The sequence below is a fragment of the Pantherophis guttatus genome, chromosome 10 (genome assembly GCF_059756535.1).
Source record: "Pantherophis guttatus breed Tessera chromosome 10, ASM5975653v1, whole genome shotgun sequence".
Classification (NCBI taxonomy): domain Eukaryota; kingdom Metazoa; phylum Chordata; class Lepidosauria; order Squamata; family Colubridae; genus Pantherophis; species Pantherophis guttatus.
Genome location: NC_142072.1, coordinates 27,766,726 through 27,793,535, shown reverse-complemented (window position 1 = coordinate 27,793,535; position 26,810 = coordinate 27,766,726). Strand labels below are relative to the sequence as shown.

General features: G+C 47.0%; 1 protein-coding gene across 22 annotated transcripts in view; it reads left to right on the top strand.

Moving 5' to 3' along the window:
- LOC117663256 (microtubule-actin cross-linking factor 1) overlaps positions 1-26,810 on the top strand; it is a 323,136-nt gene that overhangs the window by 274,378 nt on the left and 21,948 nt on the right. For 17 of the 22 annotated variants that reach the window (XM_060691389.2, XM_034413273.3, XM_034413271.3 and 14 more), the window contains 21 exons: positions 1,981-2,147; positions 8,911-9,070; positions 10,677-11,003; positions 12,157-12,241; positions 12,507-12,748; positions 13,012-13,218; positions 14,298-14,417; positions 14,822-14,929; positions 15,044-15,262; positions 16,016-16,219; positions 18,432-18,663; positions 19,697-19,923; positions 20,453-20,575; positions 20,867-20,968; positions 21,735-21,836; positions 21,929-22,102; positions 22,932-23,087; positions 23,648-23,845; positions 24,350-24,478; positions 25,308-25,481; positions 26,445-26,600. In XM_060691389.2, the coding sequence (XP_060547372.2) occupies positions 1,981-2,147; positions 8,911-9,070; positions 10,677-11,003; positions 12,157-12,241; positions 12,507-12,748; positions 13,012-13,218; positions 14,298-14,417; positions 14,822-14,929; positions 15,044-15,262; positions 16,016-16,219; positions 18,432-18,663; positions 19,697-19,923; positions 20,453-20,575; positions 20,867-20,968; positions 21,735-21,836; positions 21,929-22,102; positions 22,932-23,087; positions 23,648-23,845; positions 24,350-24,478; positions 25,308-25,481; positions 26,445-26,600 (3,612 nt within the window). The remainder of the gene's footprint in view (positions 1-1,980; positions 2,148-8,910; positions 9,071-10,676; positions 11,004-12,156; positions 12,242-12,506; positions 12,749-13,011; positions 13,219-14,297; positions 14,418-14,821; positions 14,930-15,043; positions 15,263-16,015; positions 16,220-18,431; positions 18,664-19,696; positions 19,924-20,452; positions 20,576-20,866; positions 20,969-21,734; positions 21,837-21,928; positions 22,103-22,931; positions 23,088-23,647; positions 23,846-24,349; positions 24,479-25,307; positions 25,482-26,444; positions 26,601-26,810) is intronic. The other 5 variants (XM_034413270.3, XM_060691390.2, XM_034413267.3 and 2 more) reach the window with 1 other exon arrangement.

Sequence of the window (26,810 nt, the reverse complement as noted above, 5' to 3'; positions counted from 1 at the left end):
AGGGGAATTCCTGAAAAAAATGGGAGTAGTATAATGTTTATTCTGTCAATAATGATCAGAATTTTAAAATATGTTATCTGGGACGAGTTCGACACTGTGACTCCTGAGGACGTGGACAGGATCCTGGGGAGGTTAAACGCTGCCACATATTTATTGGACCCATGTCCCTCCTGGCTGGTACTGGCCACCCGGGAGGTAACACAAGGCTGGCTCCAGAGGATTATAAATGCTTCTTTGAGTGAGGGTTTCTTGCCTCCCGCCTTGAAAGAGGCGGTGGTGAGGCCCCTCCTCAAGAAGCCTTCTCTGGACCCGGCTGTTCTGGCAAACTACCGTCCGGTCTCCAACCTTTGCTTTACTGCGAAGGTTGTTGAGAGTGTGGTTGTGCGACAGCTCCCACAGTATCTGGATGAAACCGTCTATCTAGATCTGTGCCAGTCCAGCTTCAGGCCTGGGTACAGCACGGAGACGGTATTGGTCACATTGGTGGATGATCTCTGGAGGGCCCAGGACAGGGGTTGTTCCTCTGTTCTGGTCCTGTTAGACCTCTCAGCGGCTTTTGATACCATCGACCATGATATCATGCTGCTGCGCTGGCTGGGGGATTAGGGGTGGGAGGCACCATGCTGCGGTGGTTCTCCTCCTATCTCTCCGACCGGTCGCAGTCCGTGTTGGCAGGGGGGCAGAGGTCGACCTCGAGGCGCCTTGTTTGTGGGGTGCCGCAAGGGTCGGTCCTCTCGCCGCTCCTGTTCAACATTTATGTGAAGCCGCTGGGTGAGATCATCCGTGGTTTTGGGGTGCGATGCCATCTGTACGCTGATGACACTCAGCTCTACATTTCCACCCCAGACCACCCCAATGATGCCCTCAAAGTGATGTCCCAGTGTCTGGAGGCCGTGCGACTCAACCCTTCCAAGACCGAGTGGCTGTAGATGCTGGCGTCCCGATATAGCCAGCTGGTGCCATCGCTGGCTATTGGGGGCGAGTCATTGACCCCCACAGAGGGGGCTCGCAACTTGGGTGTCCTCCTGGACACACGGCTGTCTTTAGAAGAACATATGACGGCCGTGGCCAGGGAGGCTTTTTATCAGGTTTGCCTGATCCGCCAGTTGCACTCCTTTCTGGATCGGGACTCCTTATGCACAGTCACCCATGCCCTCATCACGTCTCGCCTGGACTACTGCAACGCTCTCTACATGGGGCTCCCCTTGAGGAGCACCCGGAGGCTCCAACTGGTCCAGAATGCGGCCACGCGGGTGATTATGGGAGCAACGTGGCGCTCCCATGTAACACCTCTCCTGCGCGAGCTGCACTGGCTCCCGGTGGTCTTCCAGGTGCGCTTTATGGTGTTGGTTCTCGTCTTTAAAGCGCTCCATGGCTTAGGGCCAGGATACCTACGAGACTGCCTGCTGCTACCGATAACCTCCCACTGGCCAATACACTCTCACAGAGAGGGCCTCCTCAGGGTGCCGTCGGTCAAGCAATGTCGGCTGGCGGCCCCCAGGGGGAGAGCCTTCTCTGTGGGGGCACCCGCCCTGTGGAATGAGCTACCTCCTGGAATACGACTAATCCCGGACCTCCGGACCTTCCATAAGGCCCTGAAGACTTATTTATTCCAGCAAGCCGGCCTAGCCTAAATGGTTTTTAAATTGGGATTTTTAAATTTTATAGACTTGGGGTTTTAAATTGGGAGGCCGATTGATTTAATCTCTTTTAATTATCTTAACTTTTGTATTGTATGTATTTTAATTTTGGCTGTTCACCGCCCTGAGTCCCTTTTGGGAGAAGGGGCGGTGAACAAATTAAATAAATAAATAAATAAAAATATACAACATGTAAATCAATAAAGTGGGTGAGATAAAATAACAACATAGCAAGGACTCTCTATAATAAAAGTATAACATAACTACTATGATGATAAATTCATGAGTTGTGCAAGTGGAAGAAATTGGTAAACGCTCCTTCTCTTGACCTTCTGCAAAGTTACTGCAACGTCTCCTGGACGATCGGAAAGCTACTGTTGAGATGATTGAAGCCGAGGGGGGCAGAATTGCCCGGTCAGCTGAACCAGCAGACAGGGAGAAAATCGTCGGCCAGTTAAATAGCCTGGGGAGCCACTGGGCAAGCCTTCTCAGCAAAGCTTCAGCCAGGTAAGTTTGGAAACATGGGACACCAACAGTTGCTTCTCGTTTTGCTGTCATCCTGTGCAGCACACATGGATTTTATTTTTCTCCTGCTGTCTCTGCTATTTCGTGACTGCAAGACCTCTGCACAGCACTTGGGGAATTTGCAAGGATGCTGTGAAACACATTCTTTTAATCCTAATGTTCAGCAGAATCTCTTTGGATTTCTTGACCACACTGTGAAATGTTGAAGCTGCGTGTAGCAAGTGAGACTGAAACCTGCTCTTTTATAACAGTTGTTCTGGTTTACTTCAGTGAGACCATGAGAAGAAGCCCTCGGTGAATATTGACCTGTGGGGACATCTTTCATGCTACTCAGATTTTGCCATCTTGCTTTGCTTATTTATTTATTATTATTTATTTTATTATTTATATTTCTATGCTGCCCACTCTCCGAGGACTCTGGGTGGCTTACACCAAAGACAGTATACTAAATAACATATTGCCCCCAACAATCTGGGTCCTCATTTTACCCACCTCGGAAGGATGGAAGGCTGAGTCAACCTTGAGCCGGTGAAATTTGATCCGCTGATCTGCTGAACTAGCAGTCAGCTGAAGTAGCTGCAGTACTGCACTCTAACCACTGCGCCACCTCGGCTCTTGCTTATGTTTTGTTTGGCATTGAGGGCAGAGGTTTCCCCCTGAATAGGACGTTACACCAAACATAAACAAAATACTTCCTTGCTTGTTATGTGAAACCAGGGCACAGACCTAGAAAGCACCCTAGACAGAAGGAAGCCCATTCCGTTTGGTGAACTCCCACCTTTCTTTTGTCCCTTCCTAGAAAGGGAGATATAAGGCTCCCAGTGCAGATCTGGGGTGTAAAAGACCTGTAGGATCCAGAGGATTTACCAAGGACTTCAGAGATCCACTATGCCATAGCTGCAGAAAGGACTCTTCAGCTGAGGCTGCCAACGGTGCCCCCTCCTTGCATTTCCTAGCACGATAAAGCCGTGTGCAATATAAAGAGTTAGATGAGTATTTCTGTCTAGTTCACTCAACAGGCTTGACTTGACTTTTGCATAATATACCTGTGATTCTGTCACAAACAGACAGCACAACACCAGACACATCAGTTACTAAAACAAGAGACAGGTGTAAATTGTTGTCTCCAGCCGAAAAGGACAATCTCTTTGCTTTACATTGCAAGAAACAGCACCTTGATTTTGCTATGTCTTGCATTTCTCAGCAGTCATTGACTTCTTCTTTAGCTTTTCTACAATAATCCAGTTCGTTCTTGGAAATATATGCTTGCATTTTGTTGCCTACCCACCCAGCCAAGAGGCCTGATAGTACTGATCTATAAAGTAATCATATGGGCTGATAAAGGACAAAATCTTCCAGGAATTTGAAACCGTGATTCCTAAGAATCCTGCCCTGTGTCAGGTGCTGTGATGTGGCCATGAAGCATAAAGGCAGGAATTCTGAGCAACTCTGGAGCAGTTTAAGAATGAAAACGGTTGAACACGTCCTAATAAGACTTATACTGTGGTGAGCCGGAGGGTGCTGGCCTAGAAATTGGGGTGAGGGTGTGTGTGAATCTAGTCCCGCCTTAAGCATGAAAGCCAGCTGGGTGTCTTTGGGACAGTTGTTCTCTCTCAACCCACCCTACTCACAAGGTTCTTACTGTGGGGAACACAGGAGGAGGAAGGAGTATTAGGAATATTTGCCATCTTGAGTTATTTACCAGTTTGTGCATTCATAAGTGAAATAGCTCAGATTCGTGCTAGTATGAAGCTGTCTTGGGTAGCATTGTAGTTGGATATCCAGCACACTGCTTAATAACTTCTGCGTGGATAATTTCATTGGTTGTTTCTTGAGGAAGTGGATGTGCTTCTGTCTGTTTGCCATAAGAGACTCTGCCTAAGGGACTCCGCTTTGCCAGGGATTTCAGAGGTCACAATGCCTCTCTTCGGCAGGCAGAGTTCAGAGGTTCTTCCCTTGAACTGGCCAGGTTTAACCGCTGCCAGCTGGGGAACAGTCTGTTTCTTTCTCCAGTGCTGAAATCAAGGGTGCTGTAGCTTCAGGAACTCTTGGAGGAGACAGAAGATCCAGAGTTGCTCTAGACCTGGCTGTAGGACAGAGTTGGTCTTAGATCACTCAGGTGGAGACCTGGGCATGGGAGCAGAGAAATGCAATCCTGTTAATGCTCCCAGGTCCCTCTGGAGTTGGTGATTTTTTCTGAAGCTCTTGGAGGAACTGGAAGGTGGTTTCAGTCCACCTTTTCCCTGGGTGGCCCCAGACTTTGTCTTGGATACTTAGTGATGTATGTTGGGGTTCCACAACATTCCCTCCTACCCCATTTACCATGCTGGGAAGGAGCACACATGGGTTTGGAAGTAACGGTTAGCGGTGCACTGCTGATGATATGCAGCTGTCATCTCTTTGCCTTCAAGCTCTGAGCTGGATGCCTTCAGAAAGACTTTTGGCCACAAAGGATCAGACAAAGGCGAACTGAGTGAAGCAACTGAGTCGGACCAGAGAATGGTTCCGATTTGGGGGCTTTGGGACACATGCCTGATCCCAAAGAGGAAGGCATTCCCCTGGAGACCTGGCTCATTCTTCGGTGGTCTCATGGCTCTGACAGTGAGGCTGGGCAGTGATGGGGGTAGGTGGGCTTTTGCTGAAAGGCAAGGGAGGACAGAGCTTGATGGGGGTGGTCTCAAAACCTAAACAAGCCCAGAGTGTGGCAGCAAGTGCTATGTGATGCTTCGAGAGGTGGTGTTCAAGTATTGCACTGGTTGTTAGTAGTTTTTGGCTCAGTGTCATTTGCCACAACAGGAAGCCTTTTGGTGACCTGTGGACCAGCTAAGCTCACCTGATCAACCTCACCTCCTTCATATTTCAATGGGACACCTTTCTGCCAATCGGCTTCTGAGCTATTTCTGCCTTTTCCAGAATGGGGCCTAGACATCGTCCGGAATAATTTGCTGCTCAGTCTGAAGCTGGCCCTTTCCTTCTGACGGTTCAGGAGAGGCTGAGAAATGCTTCTTTTTGCCAGGGATTTTAGAGATTTACAGCACACTCAACCATGTGTCCTCAAGCAAATTCAGCCTCTGAATATCCCAGTTCAGAAAGCAAGCCGAGGGCAAGGGAGGAGGGCTGCATGTGCTTTGCTGGCAGAAACCCATTAAGGAGAGCCGGGCAGGGCATCCCCAGCTGTGGGGGGGGGGAGGGGAGTTTCCAGCAAGTCCATCATGCCCTTTCCCATGATTTGCCAATCCTTTTTTTTAAAGTTTTTTTTATTAATAATACAAAATTTTTAAAAAAATTGGACATAGATATGACATCACTGGTTCCAAACATCTTCCATCACTTTACAATAATATTAGTACTCATATAAACATATAGTTCTTAAGCTTTGTTCACTATTTAAGCATAATATATGATATTAATACTTTTCCCCTTATTTCTGTATATTTATTTATTTCTTAAACATACATACATTTATAACATCTATATGATTTGCCAGTCCTGAACCCGTAGCTGATCAATTTCACTGGTTGGGAGAGAGAGAGTCTGTCAGACCATAAATTCTTTCACTCGGTTCCTCCTCCCCTGGACCCTTCATATGCAATCGACTTTAAAATGTTGGCCAGTTATGTTGCCTCTGGAAGTTGGGAATTTGAATCCAGCCTTTCCGGAAGATTAGGGGCAGGGCTGCAGCCTCCCCCAGAGGGACAGATTCCCATTCACTTTGTTGCTCTGTGTTCCCTTCATGGTCCTTTTTCCAACTCTGCAGCACCTGTTTCTGGAAAGGCCAAACAAACAGAGGTGGCATTTCATGTCACAGAGCTATGCAAAGGTTACAACAATAGCAGTTTTAGTTTCACCAAGGTAGAATTTGCCAAACTCTAGTTTGCAGTTACCCAACACAGAGCTAAGATTGCCAAGCTGGGAAGTTCTTGCTAATTTGGATCCCAACTGTCCGCCGCGTGTGGTTAAGATCTGCAACCCTGGTGGGTGAGACCCTTAATTTGAATGGCTTCTGTTAACCCAGATACCTAGTTTGGAGGGGGGATTTCTTTACAAGTCTGGAGTTTTCGCATCCTAAACAATTTTGCTATTCTCCTCCAACTCTTTGGTTTCACAGCTAACCGCTAACACCAGATAATTCCTCACTGTGATCTACCCTCTTTCTGAGACGGGTTCAGCTTGCTTCCCTCTAATATCAATTCCCACGCTCCATTTCCTGCCCTGTAGCCATTTCCTGCCATTTGTCCTACAATTTTATTTGTCCTTTGGATATTCATGTCTATTCTTTTAGCTAGGTTGCATCACTGAAAGGACTCCAGGAGACAGAGCAGGAAAACTTCTTGTTGTGGCAGCATCTCAAATATTGCAATACTGCTTTCATGTCCCCCTAGTCCTTCTTTTCTCTAGACTAGCCAAACCCAAATCCTGCAACCATTGTTCTTCATACCTTTTTGTCTCCAGGCCTTTAATCGTTTTGCTCTTCTCTACACTTTTTCCAAAGTCTCAACATCTTTTTTGTAATGTGGTGACCAAAACTGGATGCAGTATTTCAGATGTGGCCTTACCAAAGCTTTATAAAGTGGTACTAATACTTCATGTGATTTTGATTCTATGTCTCTGTTTATACTACCAAGGATTGTATTAGCTTTTTTGGCTGCTGCCACACACAGCTGGCTCATGTTTAAGTGATTGTCCACTAGGACTCCAAGGTCCCTCTCACAGTTACTGTTTTTGAGCCAGGTTTCGCCTATATCTGTACTAGCACCTTTGGTTTTTCCTGCCTAAGTGTAAAATTTTGCTTTTTTCCACATTACATTTCATTTTGTTGGAAAGGGCCCATTGGTCAAGTTTGTCGAGATCTTTTTGGAACCTGAGCCTGTCTTTTGGGGTGTTGGCTATTCCTGCCAGTTTAGTGTCATCTGCAAATTTGATGAGTTCCCCTTTTATTCTCCAATCTAAGTCATTTATGAAGATATTGAAGAGTACTGGGCCTAAGACGGAACCTTGTAAAGGGGCAGGCCTGAATTGGAAGGCCGCTCACCTGCCCAGAAGACAGACAGTGAGGAGGAACCTCTGCTCAGTGAGGATGGTTGTGACTCAATATGCAGAATCACAGTGCAGAGCTATGTAAATAGGGAGGGCATCCACCCTCCCCGCCATCTTGTTAGAGCGATCCTAGGACTTGCTGTGAGAGTTTCTTGTACTCACCAACTCCAAAAGTAGGATATCCCTGGCTTAATATATCTATTTTTAATTGTGCTTTCCAGGTCCAGCCCTTCAAAGTAGGCCAGGTCAGGGATGAGACATCAAAAAACTGCTAGGACTCTTCATTATTATTGCAGGATACAATAATAGAACCTTGAAAGGCTGTCAGAAGATCTTTCCAACCTGTCTTATACTGAACAGAATCAAGGCAGGGTTATCTTGAGTTTCCTTCTTACCCTTCTTTCCAGTAACTGAATTGTTATTAACAGTCCTACCATTCAAGATTATCTCCATGGAGAGATATTAGTCTAGCTTGACTGTCATTTTCTAGCTCCCACTAGCTTGGTTTTTCTTTTCCTATCTCCTAATAAGCACCTGACTAGAATGATTTCAGCAATTTCACATTTGTATTATTTACAGATTCCCAGTTGAATGCCATGAACATCTGGCAGTTTCATCCATATGTAATTCTTAATTCATCCTTTCCCTGAACAATCGATACCATGTTGGTCAGCGGCATTTCCTTACTGAAGACCAGCGGAAAGTTTAATTCTATTTCTCTCTTTTCTTCCTCTCTATTCCTTAAGAATTTCTTTGCGTTCTTACTCTTCAACTTCTTCCACGGCTAATTTCTAAGGAAATGTCTGACGGTGCCTGATGCCTCTAATTAAAGAGGAATCACTGCTCAAACCGGAGTCAAGCTACACATTATACACGAGAACTGGGACAGGGCCAACTAAAACAGGCCATGGGTGGGAAAAGAAGAGACCCTATAATCTACATTAGTACAGCCGGTTTTTCTAGGAGTTTGGGGATTTTGCAGTTTCCATCTGCTTCAGTGTTGCAAGAAATTGTGCCACCCATTTGCAGTATTCATGGCCACATGATTCAAGGACCACAAATGATGATTAAAGGACTTCATGCCCCTTCCAGTTTTGGGAACTGGAATTGGGAGTAGCCTGCAGTCCTTGCATTAATTTCTTGATCAAATTTGCTTCTCTAATGTTGATATTAGATGCAATCTGCCTTTCCTTTTAAGATGGCCTCACACGTTTCTGTGGGTTCTGAAATGTGGGAATCCACATCTGTGGCTCACATCGTGCACTTTCTCTGAGCAACCCGACAGTCAAACCAAGTAGAGGTTTAGGCTGCTCCTCCTTCCTCCAAAAAATTCAAAAGTTCCAACAACTTTGCTAGAGGAAGATTGCATTACTTCCAGCTGTTTATTTTCAGTGTGTTTAAAATTATTTATTGTAATTTTCAGTGAGGCTCACTGGTCTCCAATCACTTTTAAAAATAATTCAGCATTTGGCCATAGTGAGAGGGAAAAATAGAGCAGTTTAATCTGTTCCCCAAGTTCAAGTGTTGTGCTACACCAGAATACATCGTGGTTTAATGTGCTTTCCTGGCCAGATTAGGGAGCTGTAATGGGGCATAACAGAATCCGTGGAACAGCTGTAATTGTTCACAGCTCTCAGTTAGCCTCACCAAGAATCTTCTGTTGGCTCATAGACGTTGATTTCTACATGGTTTTGTTTCCTTTCCACAGGCAGAGTCAGCTGGAGGAGATCCTGGTTTTGGCCAGGCAGTTCCATGAGACATCAGAGCCCATCTCTGAGTGGTTGTCGGTGACTGAAAAGAAACTGGCCAATTCCGAGCCCATTGGGACTCAGACGGCCAAAATCCAGCAGCAGATTGCACGGCACAAGGTGGGCAAGTGGTTGCGAAGCAGTTCAGAAAGGGGTAGGAGGGCACCAGGCACAGATTCTCTTGCTGTGAAGGGAGATTTTGGAGCGAGACTCCTGGGGGGTTGTGAGAATAAAAGATGCAGTGGTTAAAGGCAAAATGCCAAGGTTGACCTTCAGTGGTTGGAGGCTCATTTATTTATTTATTTATTAAATTTTTATGCTGCCAGTCTCCCCTCTAAAGTGACTCTGGGTGGCTCATGCCCTAACAGGGTCCAGTGGAAAATCTCGTGGCCTAATAACATCCAGGCGAGGTAGACCGTGTTAGTATTCTGGATGTCTGCTCAGAAAGCATCAGAGGTTCCAGGGCAGCTTTTCTTCAAGCATCTTCCGTAGGCATTCGTAGAAATAATATACTCATGTTGCCTGCTCTTCTCTCCTGCCATCATGTAATCTGAGTAAGATTTCACTGGGGTGATTTGATACATCTCTTTCAACCGTGGCCGGGGCTTCCCAGAGAAATCACAGCATCTTCATTTGATCCATGCCACCTTTTCCACAGTGCCATCGAGCAGTGGTCGTGGCTCCATTTGGTCAACAGATGCATAGTCAGGGAAGGGTCACTGAAGAGTGCAATCAAAGCCCTCAGGAGAATCATGGGGGATCAACACAGTCATTCCCCTAGGTGGCTGTTTCATTTTCCAGGCACGTGTGGCCCATTCACCATGCCCATCAGCCCTCCTGTAACCCAGGCCCCGTCTCTCCCTTGCACAACTGGGCCGGTCCCTCTGAGCAGTGGCTGGCTCAGCACATCTATATCCAAGGGGCAGGATCTGGGCTTGGGCCAGCACTTTGCCTTGGCTGGCTCCTTGACAAAGATCATGGAGTGTTGGAACGGCTGGCCCTGTTGCTTTGGGGGGGGGTGCTCCTCTTGGCTTCAGCTTGAAGGAAAACCCTCAGGTGCCCACCACTCTCCCCTGTCAAGGCAGGCGCGTGTCCTCTGGCCATAGCCTCAGGAGCAGTGGTGGCATTCAGCCGCTTCTCTCCGGTTCGGGCAAACCAGTAGTGGTGGCTGTGGGAGGCTCCGCCCACCCGCCCGGACATCGTGTCCCATTTTTGGCGCTCTGCGCATGCATGGAGGTGGCATTTGCAAACCGGTAGCGAAGGTAAGTGAATACCACCCCTGCTCAGGAGCTCCACTTTTCTTTCCTAAGAAACCATAGATGCCTATTATTTTTTAGCATTAAATACTCACTGGGTTGTGATAGCTTATTCATCACAACATGGCTCAAAATGCTGAATTACTACCATTTGCAAAACAAGCTACTGTAGTAATCATCATGTCTGAGCAGTTAAAACAAGTTGTGGTATATTCTGTCTCAATATTTATATGGATACTGGGGGAAAAAAATCCATCTTTTTTTTTTTTTGTTATAATTCTTTATTTGAAACTGTTATTTTAGTAAATGATAGTTTTGCATTTACGCAATTTTCAGTCATATTCACCATTTAGTTGTGTTTTAATTTTCCCACTTTGTGTTTTCCATTTTCAACCATGCATTTCTGTTTGCTTGTTTTTTGTTTTTTGTTTCCTCTTTTGTTCTTTCCCTTAAACCTCCTGGATTTCCAGGCACTAGAGGAGGAGATAGACAATCAGGCCACGGTGGTGACTCAGGTGGTCAGCATTGGCCATTCCCTGGCCTTGCTAAGCTGCCGTGCTGAGCAGGCCTCCCTGGCCGAGAAGCTCGACCTGCTTGAGTCCCGGTACGCTGAGGTTTCTGACCGATGCGTCCGGAAGGCTGCCCTCCTCGACCAGGCTTTGTCCAACGCCCGGCTCTTTGGGGAGGACGAAGTGGAGGTGCTCAACTGGTTGGCTGAGGTTGAGGACAAGCTCAGCTTGGTCTCCGTCAAGGATTACAGACAAGAGGTCCTGCAGCAGCAACATTCTGGCCAGCTGGTATTAATCCATTTTTTCTCATCTTTCATGATTGTGTTTATTTTGCTTCCTTGTTCCTGTTGATTTGAACCTTTTCATTTTGATCTTCACCAAATCAGAGGTAGGGATGGAGGGAGGGAGTCCCTGAGGGCACAGGTTTCAGGGTAGGCCCATTTACTCCCCCGGGCACAGTCTTCTTGCAAAGGAGAAGCACAGTTCGGTGCATCAGCCAGTGTGTTGCATGGACGGTTTGGTTCTGGCATCTCCATTTAAAGAAGAACAACGCAGCATTATTATTTTTCTCCCCGTGGAGAATTTTTAACCTGACCCTTCTGAAGCTCCTTCCCCTCACAGTCCGGCCTCTTGTCGAAGGACAGTTTTGGACCTATTGCAGCTCTCATCCTTTGCAGCCATTTGTTTCTGCAGAGAAGTAAAAGGGAGGTCTGCAGTGGGGCCGGGGGGGTGGGGGTGGGAACGGACATCTGGCCCAGTGACTGTTGCTTTGAGGGAGGATCAGAAAAGAAGCTAGAAGATACGACAATCCATTGGGAACAACCTTCTGTACCTTACAGGAGTAAGGTGTACTGTGAGAATAGGTGCCCCCTGGTGAATTCAGGTGGATTTGTTACCAGGAACAGCAATAAGCCAAGGAGTGATTCTGTTAGCAGGGTGGATAGTGGAAGGATCCAACAGGCTTTCCTTCTGAAGCTCTGGCCTTCATTTCAGATTGACAAGATGGTTGTAGCTTTGGGGTCAAGAAGAGTTCCAGATGTTCCCTTTCGCCCTACGCAAGCCTTCAGTCTTGGGCTGTTCTCTGAAGACTCCCCTGTTTGGCACGGGAGGCGGGCATCTCTCCTTGTTGCCTGTTCAAGGCATCTGTTTTACCCTGGCTGCACCTGCTGCTCGCTCACACACATGCACACCGACACACCCATTTAGACACTAGCCTCTTGGGCAGACTTCATCTACCAGCAACGTGTGCTGATTCAATTTGCTTGCTCTGATGGGAGTTGTTCTGCTTTATTTATGTACTAAAGGAACAGTCTGTAAAGATAACAGAACAAGGATAAGCAGCATTTAAAACCCCCAAATCACATTCTTTGGTCTCTCACAAAACCCTAAGAACTTTTCCAGGGACGTTTCTGAGCGTGGGTTTTTTCCCTCCCCCACCTAGGCTTTGAATGATGAGATTGTGAACCGCAAGAAGCACGTTGACCAGGCCATCAAGAATGGGCAGGCCCTCCTGAAACAAACCACAGGTAGGAGAGGAAAAGATGCTAGGCAATGGCTGTACCTGCCTGCACCAGTCCACACTCTTTGGCCCAGAGATTCCACAACTGGGACTGTGTAGGACACATGTGCCTGTAGAGAACTCTGCAAAATACAGAAACCAAGTCCAAAACTTTCTATAGGTGGGATGGTCAATGAGTCAGGCCTTGTATGGCCAGCTTGAGGACTCCCTACTATACCCTGGGTCCTCATTAGATGACTTCTTCAAGCCAAACACTTGGTGATCTTCTGCAGGGGAAGAGGTGCTGCTCATCCAAGAGAAACTGGATGGCATCAAGACCCGCTATTCGGATATCACCGCTGCCAGCTCAAAGGCTCTCCGCACGCTGGAGCAGGCACGGCAGCTGGCCACCAAGTTCCAGTCAACACACGAGGAGTTGACGAGCTGGATGGGTCAGGTGGAAGAGGAGCTGATGTCTGGGGGAGGACACTCCCCCACCGGCGAGCAGATCCCTCAATTCCAGCAGAGGCAGAAGGTAAGGGGCTTTCCAGGAAAGCTAGGTTCCAGGCCTGATCAGAGAAGGCCCTCTTCTTCCTGCCTCTGCTCCTCCATGAGAAGCTTCCCTCGTTCTCAGCAGGAAGAGTGGTCACCACATTGCCTCTCTCCTTGCAAAGGCAGAAAGCAGAGCTCTCTCCTTGCGTTGGAAAGAACTCCGAGGCAGCATTTGGCCACTTGACAAAGCCAAGCCTGGCCCAGCTGGATGGCACAATCACAGAAAGTGGCCTTCTCTCCCCCTAGGAACTAAAGAAGGAGGTGATGGAACATCAGATTATCCTGGACACAGTGAATGAAGTCAGCCATGCCCTCCTTGAACTGGTTCCTTGGCGAGCCCGTGAAGGACTAGATAAGCTGGTCTCAGACACCAATGAACGGTATAAAGCAACCAGTGACACCATCAACCAGCGGGTGGCAGAGATAGATGCTGCCATCCAAAGGTCTCAGCAGGTAGGCTGGCAGTTCCTTGTAAACCATTGCCGATGCAGATCCAGCTCTCGGGGCGGTTTGCCCAAGCATGAGACTTGTGCAGGTTGTTTTGCCGCATCACCTAAGCCAGTCCTTAGAAATCCTTCCTTAATGCACAATCCTAGCACCAGGGACTAAAAGATGCTTTTCACATGTTTCCTGGGTACAACTGCAGTGCTTTTGAACTCCATCCTGGCTTCTGGTTTCTTGCACTTAACAGGGATTTCTTAGGGCAGGGGCATTCTTTGAGAGCTATGCAGTGTGTTGAGGACCTTTTTCCACACCTGAGCAGGATTTGTCCTTTGAGGGAGGTTTTTGTGGGTTGAGGGATAAAATGCATGGAGCAAAAGAGTTTGAACATTTGGGTCTCACGCATTCTGGGGGCAGCAGAACAACTGCTGGGGAGAGGCAAGCAGCTTCCAGTCTCTCCCAAAATAAAAGTTGGGTTTCTTGTGGACAGATCATTCTGCAATTATGTGACTGGGGCTCCCTGCTTTTTCCACCTTTTTCCACCATAAAATTTGCCCCAGCTCCTTTCATTGCATGCAGCACCAGGCTGGAATTCACTTGCTCCTCTGCAGCACTGCCTTTACTAGCCCCCTGTGCTCCAGATGTCTCGCCCAGAATATTTAAGAGGTCCCAGGTGGGGAAGGTGTATGCAGAGAGAGGTAAACTCCCTGTACCTGTCAGCGGTTCCTTAACAACTCCATGCCCTTTCCTGAGCTTGCAAGAAGCCAGGCATTTCCACGAAATGTATGTTGGCATTCAGGAAGCATTAAGGAGGTGGTGAAGGGCCAGTCACTATTGCTGCCACCTGAACTCAAAGAGGTATTTTCCTGAGGCTTCTGGGGAGGCCTCCAGAGAGGTATTACTCCTTTAAGGAAAGGCTGGCAGGTAAAAGGAGGGCACAGCACTCAATCTGAAGCACCTTTGCTTCAGATTGAAGCACCCAGTCCAGATCCTGTGTACTTTGTGTATGCAGCTTTGTTGATGCTGCACCATTGCCGCGTTTTGCCAGCTAGTTTCCCCAACTAACTTGGCTGTGCTCTTTTCTCTGACAGTACGAGCAGGCAGCCGACGCGGAACTCGCCTGGGTTGCTGAGACCAGACGGAAGCTGTTGGCGCTTGGTCCGGTTAGGCTGGAGCAGGACCAAACCACTGCCCAGCTGCAGGTGCAGAAGGTACACAACAGGGCAAAGATGGCAACGATCTTGGGGTAGCCAGACTGGAAAATGGAGCAGTGTTAGGCTGGCTGGATGGGCAAAGGGAGCTAGAGGCCAAATTAAGTTCAGGGTATGATGGGAGGAGATGGTCTGGATGAAGGAAAAGGGACAGCAGAGCTGGATATTTCCCAGGCAGCGAAGAAGAATTGTTGGGATTTACAACCCTTGAGAGATGCATTGGGCCCTGTTGTGTGGAACATACAATATGTTTTAATAGCAACAATAATGGACAGGGTGTCTTTAGCTAGTCAGGAGCACCCAGGAAGCAGTGCAGACAGAATGAATACGTAGGGTGGAGGGAGACCCAGCCATGGCTCATGTTTTCTAGTTCAGCTCTGTTACCATCGGTTTCTTTCATGTAGGCCTTCTCCATCGACATTATTCGTCACAAAGATTCTGTGGATGAACTACTCAGCCAGCGAACGGATATTTTGGGAACTTGTGGAGAGGAGCAGAAAGTCATGCTGCAGGTAGACCTCGGGGCCTAGGAAACGCTGAGGGAGGTTCTTAGGATAGTTTGGAAATCCACGCTTTGGAGGATGGAGGCCCATTGGCCTGCCCCAAACTCTGCCCTTGTTCCACAGGAGAAGACCGAGTCCCTTCTGAAGCAGTACGATGCAACCAGCCACCTCCACTCTGAGCGCTATGCTCGCCTGGAACGGGCCCAGGTCCTGGTCAACCAATTCTGGGAGACCTACGAAGAGCTGAGTCCTTGGCTTGAGGAAACCCAAGTGCTGATTGGGCAGCTGCCCCCTCCAGCAATTGACCATGAGCACCTCAAGCAGCAGCAGGAAGATATGAGGGTAAGTGGGCGTTAGGGGGTGTTCGTATGTCTGCATGCCATGGGGAAATGCTGAGTTGAGTCTGCACGGCTTAGTAAGGGACCCCTAAGTTATGTTGCTTTGAGTGGGACTGTGAGCAGGGAAAGCAGCTGCTGCTCCTGGCCTTCGAGCGGTTCTGCTGGGTTTGAAGTGACACCAGGATTTGCCGAAAAAAGGCCGGGTGGCAAGTCAACCTGTGTGGTGATTGAAAGCAGTCACCTGGAGAAACGAGGTCACCTGGCTGCGTGGGGTAGAGGGGAGGAAGGCTCCCCTGGCTGATCTCAGCCTTGCTAAGAAGACAAATTTGTGGGCTCACTGGCTGGGCCTGCTATAGGGTAGCAGTCTGGGGCTTCAGATCAGCTGGGCAAACATGGTCTGCTGATATTAATTCACTGGCTGAGCCAAACCCTGGCAGATTCAGCCGACTGGGACTAAAACAAAAAATGACCAGCACAGTGCACAAATATGGATGTTGTGCTTAAAGAAAGAGAGAATGTGGAGGTCCAATTTTCTTGCTTGGTGCTCACAATAAACCCGTATGCTGGGTTTTCCATTCTTGACTGATGTTGTTACAGTTTTCTAAACTCAAAGCAAATAATCGACTATATAAAACAATGCTTTATTTTCCAGAGCCAGTAGATATTTTGGGCTTTAGGTGCTACTACTTTGTTTTCTCTCATGCTCTTGGGGTCATTGCTTGATTTTTTTATATTTGATTTTTTTTTTTGTTCATAGCAACTGAGGGAATCAATTGCTGAACACAAGCCCCACATTGACAAGCTGCTGAAAATTGGCCCTCAACTGACGGAGCTGAACCCCGAGGAAGGGGCGATGGTGCAGGGGAAGTACTTTGCCGCAGAAGCCACCTACTCCCGCATCAAGGAAGAGGTCCGCCAGCGGGCTCAGGCCCTCGATGAGGCCATCTCCCAATCAACGCAGGTTTGGGAACACGTCACTGGCTTTGGAGAGGGGCAGGATCTGATGGGAACGTGGGAGCTCCAGAAGAGGAGAAGTAGAATCAAGGGGGCCTTTTTGGGGGAGCCCGCACCCTTCGCAATAGGGCTACACTTGCTGAAGATGCTGCTTGCTGTCAGGTGAAGCGGCGGGGGGCTGGGTCTTGGCCTTAGGTGGATAGGCCAGGGGGCAGCCCCTCCCCCACCTTCTGCTGCCAGAGTAGGTGCCTAGGGCTGGGGGAACCATTTTGTTACCCTCTGCCGGGCAGCTTTTGCAGCCAAACCACCCACCGTGCCAAGTAACATCCGTGCTTTGGGAGGCAAATGGGCAGAGAAGGGAGCTGGACCAGAAGGAGGCCAGGGAAACCACAGGCAATTTGGTTCTAGCAGGAATCTCCCTGCGCCAGAAGCCATCAGGGCTTGGGAAGGGCGTTCTGTCTTCCTCCTTGGGGGCAGGAACAGCTGGGTGTGGAAGAGCCTTCTTAGGGGACTACAAAAACCCTCTGGAACTAGAGGGCTGGGAGGGACCTTCACAGAGGTTTTGGTGGAGGCAAATGGAAGTTTGACCAAGAACTTCTATTCTGAATAGAAGCAGAGATGGGGTTGGTGTAGTTTTTTTTGTCAGATTTATTTAATTTCTTTTTTGACACCTCTGTGTTTTGGATATATGCAAGGAATCACATTTGTTGTCCCTTCACGTCAACTTGTTTTGTTGGTTGATAATGCTGTTATGTTGGATTTTGTTCTGTGTAACATCTTTGAAAGTCGGTCTAGGATATGTATTTTTATATTATTTTATATCATTTCTGCTCCCTTTAGTTTACCCTCACATTAATGCTCAGTTTTTCCTCCTCCACCCCATCTCATCACCCTCCCACTGTGGAATGTCTCCCCTGTTGTCTGTTTCGGTGCCCATTTACCGCCTTCCCTGCGTGCTCGTCACCATTCATTGTTGTGTTGACTCCACCATGACAGATTGCAGAGGTAAGGATCCCCTCATCACATGACCAGCTTCCTGCCCTCTGAATTAGCCAAACAAATGTTCCTTAGAAGACATTCCTGTTCTCCTCCTGGAACGTCCTCCTTTAGAATTCCCTGCCGCCGGCTTGAGGGCATCCAGGAATAGTGAACCTTCCGGGGTGAATGCTGAGCTAGAGGTGTGAAAAACTCCCCAGTTGCCTAATTAGCAGTGTCTTCTTGTGCTGCTGTCCCATAGAATCACCTTACTGTCTTTGTGACACACACACACACACCTCAAAGAGACCGTGAGTGTGAGTCCTGGAAAAAGCAAAGGTGGCAGGAAACAAAATGCTCACATATTTCACTGGCGCTTCAGGTGAAACCAAGGCTTTCTTTCTCTGCCTTGAGCCCTCCCCCCACTGAGAGCTCCCTAGAGAAGCCAGAGCGTCCTCTCTCCCGTTCTCCCCCCCCCCCTTGCCATAATTCTGCCCAGCAACAGTTTTGGCTTAACGGGGGTTACTGTGAGCAGTTCTTGGGGGAAAAGGAAAGTCCAAGTATTTGGTTCCCCTCAAATAGTACATCTCATTTTCAACATGGCTGAAATGGTTGGCTTCCAGACCCCCATAGCTGTTCCTGTTCTAGGGTGGGTGGCCTTGGAATTCAGGCAGGCGGCAGGAACAATTTATAATGTGGCTTCAGAAGGGTAGATGCCCCTTCAGACATGAGCTAGTTGATGCTCCTCACAGAAAGGAAATGGGTTTTATTATGAAAAGACCCAAGCAGAGGCACACACTTCACATCCAAAGCTTAAAGATTTGGAAGTGAGTGGTATATGTCTTGGCTGGGCTTTAGTTCTCATTTTAATTTCCTAACTTGAATCTATAATACATTTGGGTCTTCAAGAATAGGACAGCGGTTTTACCTGTCCCTTCACAAATTCCTAGCAGATCATAAAGTGTGAGTGTGTGTGTAACAGAGAGAGTGGACAATAACTTGGCATAACTAATGCCATGAAATATTTGACTTCAGGATTTGCTCTTAGTCACACAACCAGTTTTGCAAAAAGTTTATGTCTTGGAATTAAATCATTCCCCCAAAACATTTGACATTCCAAAAGAATTTGCAAAGATTGCACATAGAGAAGAGCATGTTGACTAAGAAGAATCAGTCAAAGCAGCAAAGATGTAAATGTGCCGTTTGCACATTGGACCCTCACTATCATCATTCCTTCTCTTCAGTTCCATGACAAGATAGAGCCGATGCTGGAGACACTAGAGAACCTGTCCTCCCGCCTGCGCATGCCACCCTTGATCCCAGCCGAGGTGGAAAAGATCCGTGAGTGCATTGGTGACAATAAAAATGCCACGCTGGAACTGGAGAAGCTGCAGCCATCCTTCGAAGGACTGAAGCGCCGGGGAGAGGAGCTGATCGGACGATCCCAAGGGGCAGACAGGGACCTGGCAGCCAAAAGTAAGGCATTAGAACTGCTTGAAACCCGAAAGATACTATGATTAAATGGGCAAAGAACTTCAATTACACAATAGAATTAGAGAAGTGGGAAAAGATGTGGCAAATAAACATGAAATTGACATTAGCAATGGCATACAAGGAAAACCAGTTGAAAATGTTCTATAGATGGCATCTTCCACCAGCCAGAATAGCGAAGATGTTCCCCAGTAATTCACCGAAATGCTGGAAGTGTAAAAGTAGCTATGGAACATATTACCATCTCTGGTGGACTTGCCTGGTAGCAAAGAAATTCTGGACCAAAGTTAAAAAATGGCTAGAAAAAATAATACAGATACCAATAAAGGGAAAACCAGAAACATTCTTGCTAGGGATTTTTACAGAAAACTACACAAAAGAAACAAAATATTTAATAATACACATATTAACAGCAGCCCGCATAGTCTATGCACAAAATTGGAAAAAGGAAAATCCATCAACAGAAGAGTTAATAAAAAAATTTTTAGAATGCGCAGAGATGGACAAACTGACAAAAGAACTCAAGGAGAAAGAGGACACAGAATACTATAAAATTTGGCATAGATGGTATGAGTAGTTGGAGGACAGAAAAAATGAGAAAGAGGAATAGAGAGAGAAAGATATGTCTAAATCAAGGGGGGAAATTGGTAAATTACAATATAAATGACTGAATGTAAAGATCAAGTAAAATGTAGATGAAATAGAGAATATAGATAGTAATATGGAATAAGATAAAGTTAAAATATTATAAATAGTAAATACTAAGAAAGGATCACTATGAAAAAGCTGTAAAAAAAGAATTTATGGATATAAATGTTGCATGTTTGTGTTTTGTTTTAATGTGTTTACAATAAAATTTAAAAAAGAAAAAAGAAATGCTTGAAACCCAGGATGTGCACATGGTCTCTTTTCCTTGGTCTGGCCTGAGATGCAGAGAGCCACTTGTTTCCTAGCACAGAACGTAGGATTTTTTTCCTGTGAGTTTGTGGGGGGTTTAACCCTCCTTGTTCTGTTTCAGACATCCAGGATAAATTAGATCAGATGGTATTTTTCTGGGAAGACATCAGAGCTCGGGCTGAGGAACGTGAGATCAAGTTTCTTGATGTCTTAGAGCTGGCGGAAAAGTTCTGGTATGACATGGCTGCCCTCCTAACCACCATCCGGGATACCCAAGACATTGTCCATGACCTAGAAAGTCCTGGGATTGATCCATCGATCATTAAACAGCAGATTGAAGCAGCTGAGGTAGGAAGACAGAAACATTTCATCCTTTCCCACAAATTGTGCATAACTTGAATCCTTCAAGCGAGCTGTGATGGCCAGGAAGGGAAATTTAGGCTTTGCAGAAGGTTTAGGAAGGGATGCCTCTTCATTCTAGTTTCCTATTCAGAGCAATCACTGGAACAGTATTTGGTGGGTTCTGTTGGAAAGAAAGACATTATTCTTGTTAGTTTCCTGTTTCAACAGGCTGTGACCTCTTTTCTAAGAATAAACTTTAGAATGTTTCTTCCATATAATAGGTTAAAATAATGACCCACAGAGTGAAAATGACTTGGTGAAAAACCTGAAAATATCCCATTCTTCGATGTACTTACACATTTGTAAGCTACCTTGTATTTTTTTTTCTATAGGAAAGGTTTATATTACTCTACAAGCATCACACTCCAGAATAAATTCTGATTGCAGACACAATTTCAGAAACACAGTTGCTGTTATGTGTGAGTTGCTCTGGTAGGCAAATTGTGCTCATCTGTTTCTTGATCCTCTCCTGTAGACCATCAAGGAAGAGACAGACGGTTTGCATGAAGAATTGGAATTCATCCGAATTCTCGGGGCCGATCTGATTTTCGCCTGTGGGGAGACGGAGAAACCAGAAGTTAAGAAAAGCATTGATGAGGTAGGTAATAGTCATTTCAGTTTTGGACTGAAGTTTTTTGATGGGACGTTGGGAGGAGGGATAGGGAGGCCAAACGGACATCTGTGTAGGACTCCTTCCAATCTGCTTGACAAGAAGTTTGTGCCACTGGCAGCCCAGCCAGGTGGAAGGGCGTGGCAGACAGAGATGGTCCCTGTCCCCCTCCACTAACCTGGGCACCTCTGCCAAATGCCCTTCTGCCACAATGCCCTGTTACCAGCGCCCACCCTAGGAGATTGTGCCAAAGCTGTGCATTTCTTCCTGTCATTGCAGATGAACAGTGCCTGGGAACATCTGAACAGAACCTGGAAGGAGAGGCTGGAGAAGCTGGAGGAGGCCATGCAGAATGCAGTGCAGTATCAGGATAATCTGCAGGTGAGGCCAGAGGGCCTGAAAGGAGGAGGGGGAGGGCATCTTTCTGTACAGGAGGGCTGCCCAGAAAGCTCTCCCTTTGGACCTCTTGGCCTTAGGAGGTTTCCTGGCAATGTCACTGGAGGAGGGGGGAGAATTTGGAGATTAAGGTTGGAAACAGATGCAGAGACCTAGATTACTGAAGACCTCCTAGGTCATTCTCGCACCAAGAACCAGGCCAGTGAAATAGAGCGACAGCTGCTGGATTTGAGGGGGGCAATTTATGCCCATTTTCTGGGCTTAGAGGAGCTCAAAGGTGTTTTGAAGGTCCTTAGCACGCCCATTTTAGTTTAGTGTGCCCAGAAGAGCCCAACAATTTTGCAGTTGAAATCCAGCCATTTGGCTGCTGAGTTTCAGGAGCATGAACTTTGACTGCTTTTGGGATGGTGGAGGATGAGTAAATTTCATGGACTGAAGATTGCCCATCCCTTTCCATCTAATGGGAAGCCAAAAGATTTGGGGGGGGGGCAGAGGTGAACTTCCTGTCTGGGATTGAGTGCAGCCTGTAATGGTCTTGTGCTGTGCTGAAGGACTGATGTCCTGGCCAATGCAAGAAGTAGCATCATTAGACTGGAGTCTTGAGAAGATGGGAATGCCGGGAGCCAATTAACCATTGGGACCTCTGTGCAGAGACCCAGGAGGAGTGGATCTCAGAATAGCCAGGGTTGGGAAAGAGCAGGATGGAGGTTAACTATGTTCTCCTTTATTTGTGTCCATGTTCTACTTTCAGGCTATGTTTGACTGGCTAGATAACACAGTGATAAAACTGTGCAACATGTCCCCAGTGGGCACAGACCTCAACACTGTCAAAGAGCAACTGAATGAGATGAAGGTGTGTGCCAAGCAAGACATTTCTCCAAATCTTGAGGTATCTCTGGTGATAGTAGTAGCATAGAACGTCATCCTCATTTTGTACTTCTGCAGGAGTTCAAAACAGAAGTATACCAGCAGCAAATAGAAATGGAGAAGCTGAATCACCAGGGAGAACTTTTGCTCAAAAAAGCCACAGATGAAACAGACCGAGACATCATCAGAGAGCCACTAACAGAACTGAAGCATCTTTGGGAGAATCTGAGTGAAAAAATAGCTCATCGACAGGTATGGCAAAGCCCCAGGCACAGGGTGGGTGGGTGGGTTGGTTGCTTGGATGGATCATTTCTGAGTTAAGGTAATAGCTCCCACCTTTTCCTGAAGAAAGAGCTCCTCCCAGGTGGGTCCTAATCCTCACCTGACTGCATCTGAAGAGGCTTTGGCTGGTATGCAACTGATGGAAATTACCAGAAAGACCTTCTGTCTGGAGCAATCTTTTTCAACCTTGGCCACTTTTAGATATGTGGACTTCAATTCCCAGAATAGCTGAGCCGGCAGAATTCTGGGAACTGAAATCCGCACATCTTAATGGCGCTAAAGTTGAGAGACACTGGTCTGGAGACTGCATGAAACATTTTAAAAATATTTTAAAATATTTATAGTTTTCTTTCCTTTTCTGAGCAGTAAGATTGTTTTTTTATCATCAATTAGCCGGTCTTTGGCTTTTCTTCTATTTGATTTTTCAGCCCGACTTTTATTTATTTATTTATTTATTTATCAAATTTCTATACTGCCTTACTCCCGAAGGACTCAGGGCGGTGAACAGCCAAGATAAAATACAGATAATACAAACATTAAAAATCCATTAAAATTATTAAATTTTTTGGCCAAAACAAATTTAAAACACCCAATTTATAAACGATTTAAAAATTTAAAAGGGAGAGTTTTGCATTTTTGTGTGTGCTACTCTTAACTTTACAAGTTTGTTAGTTTTGTGGTTGTATTGTTAAAAAAATCAGTGAGTCTTCTTGAGTATCATTTGTTGGGAGTGGAAAGGCATGATAAAATGCACTTAAACAAACCTTTTTCTCTTCTCTTCCTCCTCTCCATTAAACAGCACAAGCTGGAAGGATCTCTCTTGGCCCTTGGCCAGTTCCAGCATGCCCTGGCTGAGCTAATGGCATGGCTGACCCACACCGAAGAGCTGCTGGATTCCCAGAGGCCCATCAACGGGGACCCCAAAGTCATTGAAGTGGAGTTGGCCAAGCACCATGTGAGTGCAAGGGGAGTGTGTGCATGGAGTCCTCTGGCAGGGATGCTGTCCCAGAAAAGAATCCTGCTTTGATTTACATTATTTTTCAGGGTCTTGAGGGCCAGATCCCTGCACTAGCTTGATGAATGAAGCCATTCAGCTCCTTTTGGTTCCTAGGGTTTCTTCCCCCCCACTCCCCCCAGCGTCTCTCTGGTCTCTATCTTCACATCTTATCAACCTGCCGCTGGAAAGTAGTCAGGAAAGTAGTGAGGCTACACATTTAGTGTCACGATCCTTTAGCCAGGGGGTGATTAAATAGCCTGCAATCCTCAAACTGCATCCCCTCCACAGGAAATCCCAATTTCTGAGGCCAGAGCACAAAAGGGCCACATTGGGCCTAGGAGAACTAATCACTCAGCTCCAGGTAGCATCTTCTCCTCTGCTTTTGGAGGCAGATTAAGGTCGCCTCAAAAGTGCTCCTTGATGTTTTCAGCTTGAGTTGTCTTCTGCAAAGGCAAAGTTTTACGCTGAGCTCTTTTTAATAAGGACCCATATTTTCTCCACCCCCAACCCCACCCTAGGTACTGAAAAACGATGTGTTGGCCCACCAAGCCACAGTGGAGACAGTGAACAAGGCCGGCAATGAACTCCTGGAATCCAGTGCAAGGGATGATGCCAGCAGTCTCCGGAACCGCCTGGAGACCATGAACTCCTGCTGGGAGTCAGTCCTGCAGAAGACGGAAGTGCGGGAGCAGCAGCTGCAAGCAACACTTCAGCAGGTAGGCGGGGTGGGGCAGGTCTGCCAGCCTAGTGAGCTGGCAAGGTGGAGATGATGCAGGGGAAGAGCATTTCCCCCTCTGACCCTCTTGTAAACAGCCCAACCAAAGAATCTCTTCAGACTGCCAACTCCCATGCAGACAGGAAGCCACCAGAATATAAACGGCACTCCTTACTAGCACTGATAATGTTACCTAGTTAAGCAATGAAATGTCTGCAAGAAAACAAGCTCAGAGAGCACCAAGGACCCCTCTGACCCTCTTGCCCTACACTGGTCCTCTGTCAGAGAGTGGCAGAGTTCCTCTTGCGTTGTTGGCTGGGCCAAGCTGCCCAGGGGTTTAAATGGTGTGATTTTCAGGGCCTTTTACAGGTAGGGTTTTCAAAAATATATTATTACATACCTTATATTGTATACTTACAGTTTGGATTTACTGGGAAATACGGCACTTGCTGATCTTGCACTTCAACCCATAAATGTCCCACCTTGTTCTCCGTGTGCGTCACAGGCCCAGGGCTTCCATGGTGAAATTGAAGACTTCCTTTTGTGGCTCACCAGGATGGAAAGTCAGCTGTCAGCTTCCAAACCAACGGGTGGGCTGCCAGAAACTGCTCGGGAACAACTGGACGTCCACATGGTGAGTCAGGGCAGCTGAATGCTGACTCCTTCAGGGATGGGGGGATTTGGTCTGAGGAAGGGCTTTTGCAATAGTATAAGTAGGTGCCTCTTGGAGAGTCGGTCTAAAAGACAAATAGAAACCTTCCAAGAACAATTGGGGGGTGGGTGGGGGGCTTGATTAGCTTCATTCTACCTTACATAGTCTAGTCACAAAGTCCTCATGAAAGGTTTGTGGTTTAGCCAAGAATCCCCAGGTCTGGAGCACACAATCAAGTGTGAAAATAGTATGCATCCACTTTAGGACATCTAAACACAACAGGAAGCTAAACACATCAGGAGACTGGATGCTAAACCATACAATGAACGATTGAGGGAACTTGGTATGTGTAGTCTAGCAAAGAGAAGAACGAGAGGTGACATGATAGCACTCTTCCAGTATTTGAGGGGCTGCTACAAAGAAGAGGGGATCAATCTATTCTCCAAAGCACCAGAAGGTAAGACAAGAAACAACGGATGGAAACTAATCAAGGAGATAATCTCGAATTAAGGAGAAACTTCCTAACAATGAGGACAATCAACCAGTAGAACAGCTTGTCTCCCAGAATTGTGGGTGCTCCATCACTGGAGGTTTTTAAGAAAATATTAGGCAGCCATTTTTCTGGAATAGTATAGGCACTCCTGTTTGAGCAGGAGGTTGGACTAGATGACCTCTAAGGTCCCTTTCAACTCTGGTGTTCTATCATTATCCAAACATTCCCTAAGCCAAAAGTGGTGACAAAGAAGATGCGGTCTATCTTGAGGAGAAATGCTGCGAAATGTCTCTCCTGAAATGCTTCTTTGTGTTCTAGGAACTCTATGCCCAGCTCAAGGCAAATGAGGAAATCTACAGCCAGCTCCTGGCAAAGGGGAGGCTGATGCTTCTGAGCCGTGATGATTCTGGATCTGGATCAAAGATGGAGCAAAGTGTGGCTCTCTTGGAACAGAAATGGGTCCTGGTCAGCACAAAGATGGAAGAGCGGAAGGTAGTGAGCAGGGCTGATGGGGGACTTGGTTACACCACACGCCTGCTTTCCACACTCAGATGGCTATGAGGCAAACACACACGGGGGGAAGAGGTTGGCCGGCTGATCTGCTGGCTGGCAGCAGATCAGCTCTTTGAGTGACAGCTCTGTTACCAGGGGTGGGGAATTTATGGTGGGTGGGAGTGTGTCGGGGGATTGTCATGTGTGTTGGGCTTGGTCTCTGGGTGTTATGTGAATTTCGTTGTATGGGTATACTGTGTATATACATACAATAACAATAAACTTTATAATTTACAATTTATACAAGTAAACAGGATTCTCTGCATGACAGGGTCATAGAGTTCACAGAGGAACTGTTGAACTTGAGTGGAACAAAAGAGTCAGGAAATAGGGCCGGAAGGGAGAAGCAGGAATCGGAGATTGCGGAAGGAGAAGTCATCAATATGAGCTCAGCCTTGGGAAGCAGTGTGACTTTTCCTCGGAGTGTGAAAGTTGACGAGGTTGAGAAATACTGCCCTGAACCCTTTGGAAAGTGCAGTCTTGCAGTTCCCTTGTCCCTGCACAGAAGCCTGGTTGTCCTTGGGCCGGAGATTAAGCAGTGGGTGACTGAATACAGGCAGCAGGATTGGGTCTAGTCCAGTGGGGTATAAAGGTGGAATGCAGTGACTTCTCAAAGCTCATAAATGACCTCTCTTCTTTCAGGAAGCTGAAAAGGGCTGCAGCAGTTTTCTGCCATAGAAAAGTTCCTGTTAGCTGTTTTGATTCTCTCCAGCATTCTTCCCTGGGGGCGAGGGTGAAAGGGGAAGGTATTCGCCCCACTTAGAACATGAATAACATTCTGGTTTCTCTCTTGGAGCAGGTGCACGCAAAATCCATGCTCTTGGCCTGGAAGGTCAACCACTGTGAGATTTGTCAGGTACCCCTTTTTTTCTGCCTCACTCCTCTACCTTGTCCCCTGTTTAGTCCAAGCTGGAAGAGGCGCTCAACTTGGCAACCGAATTCCAGAATTCCCTGCAGGACTTCATCAATTGGCTGACCCTTGCGGAGCAGAACCTGAACGTTGCTTCTCCTCCAAGCCTCATCCTTAACACTGTGCTCTCCCAAGTAGAAGAGCACAAGGTAAGGGCATCCCCAGACTTCACCCTGTAACCGTGACCCACTCCACACCAACTTCTGCCACACCTTCACCTTGGCAAAAGGCTCGCAGCTGCCCTGAGGAACATCAGTCAGAGGGACTCAGGGTGGGATTTCAGCCAAAGGAAGGAGATTTGACCCCTCCCCATAATACCAGGATTCCAAAGAAGCGTTCACAGAAGGATTTATCTTTTG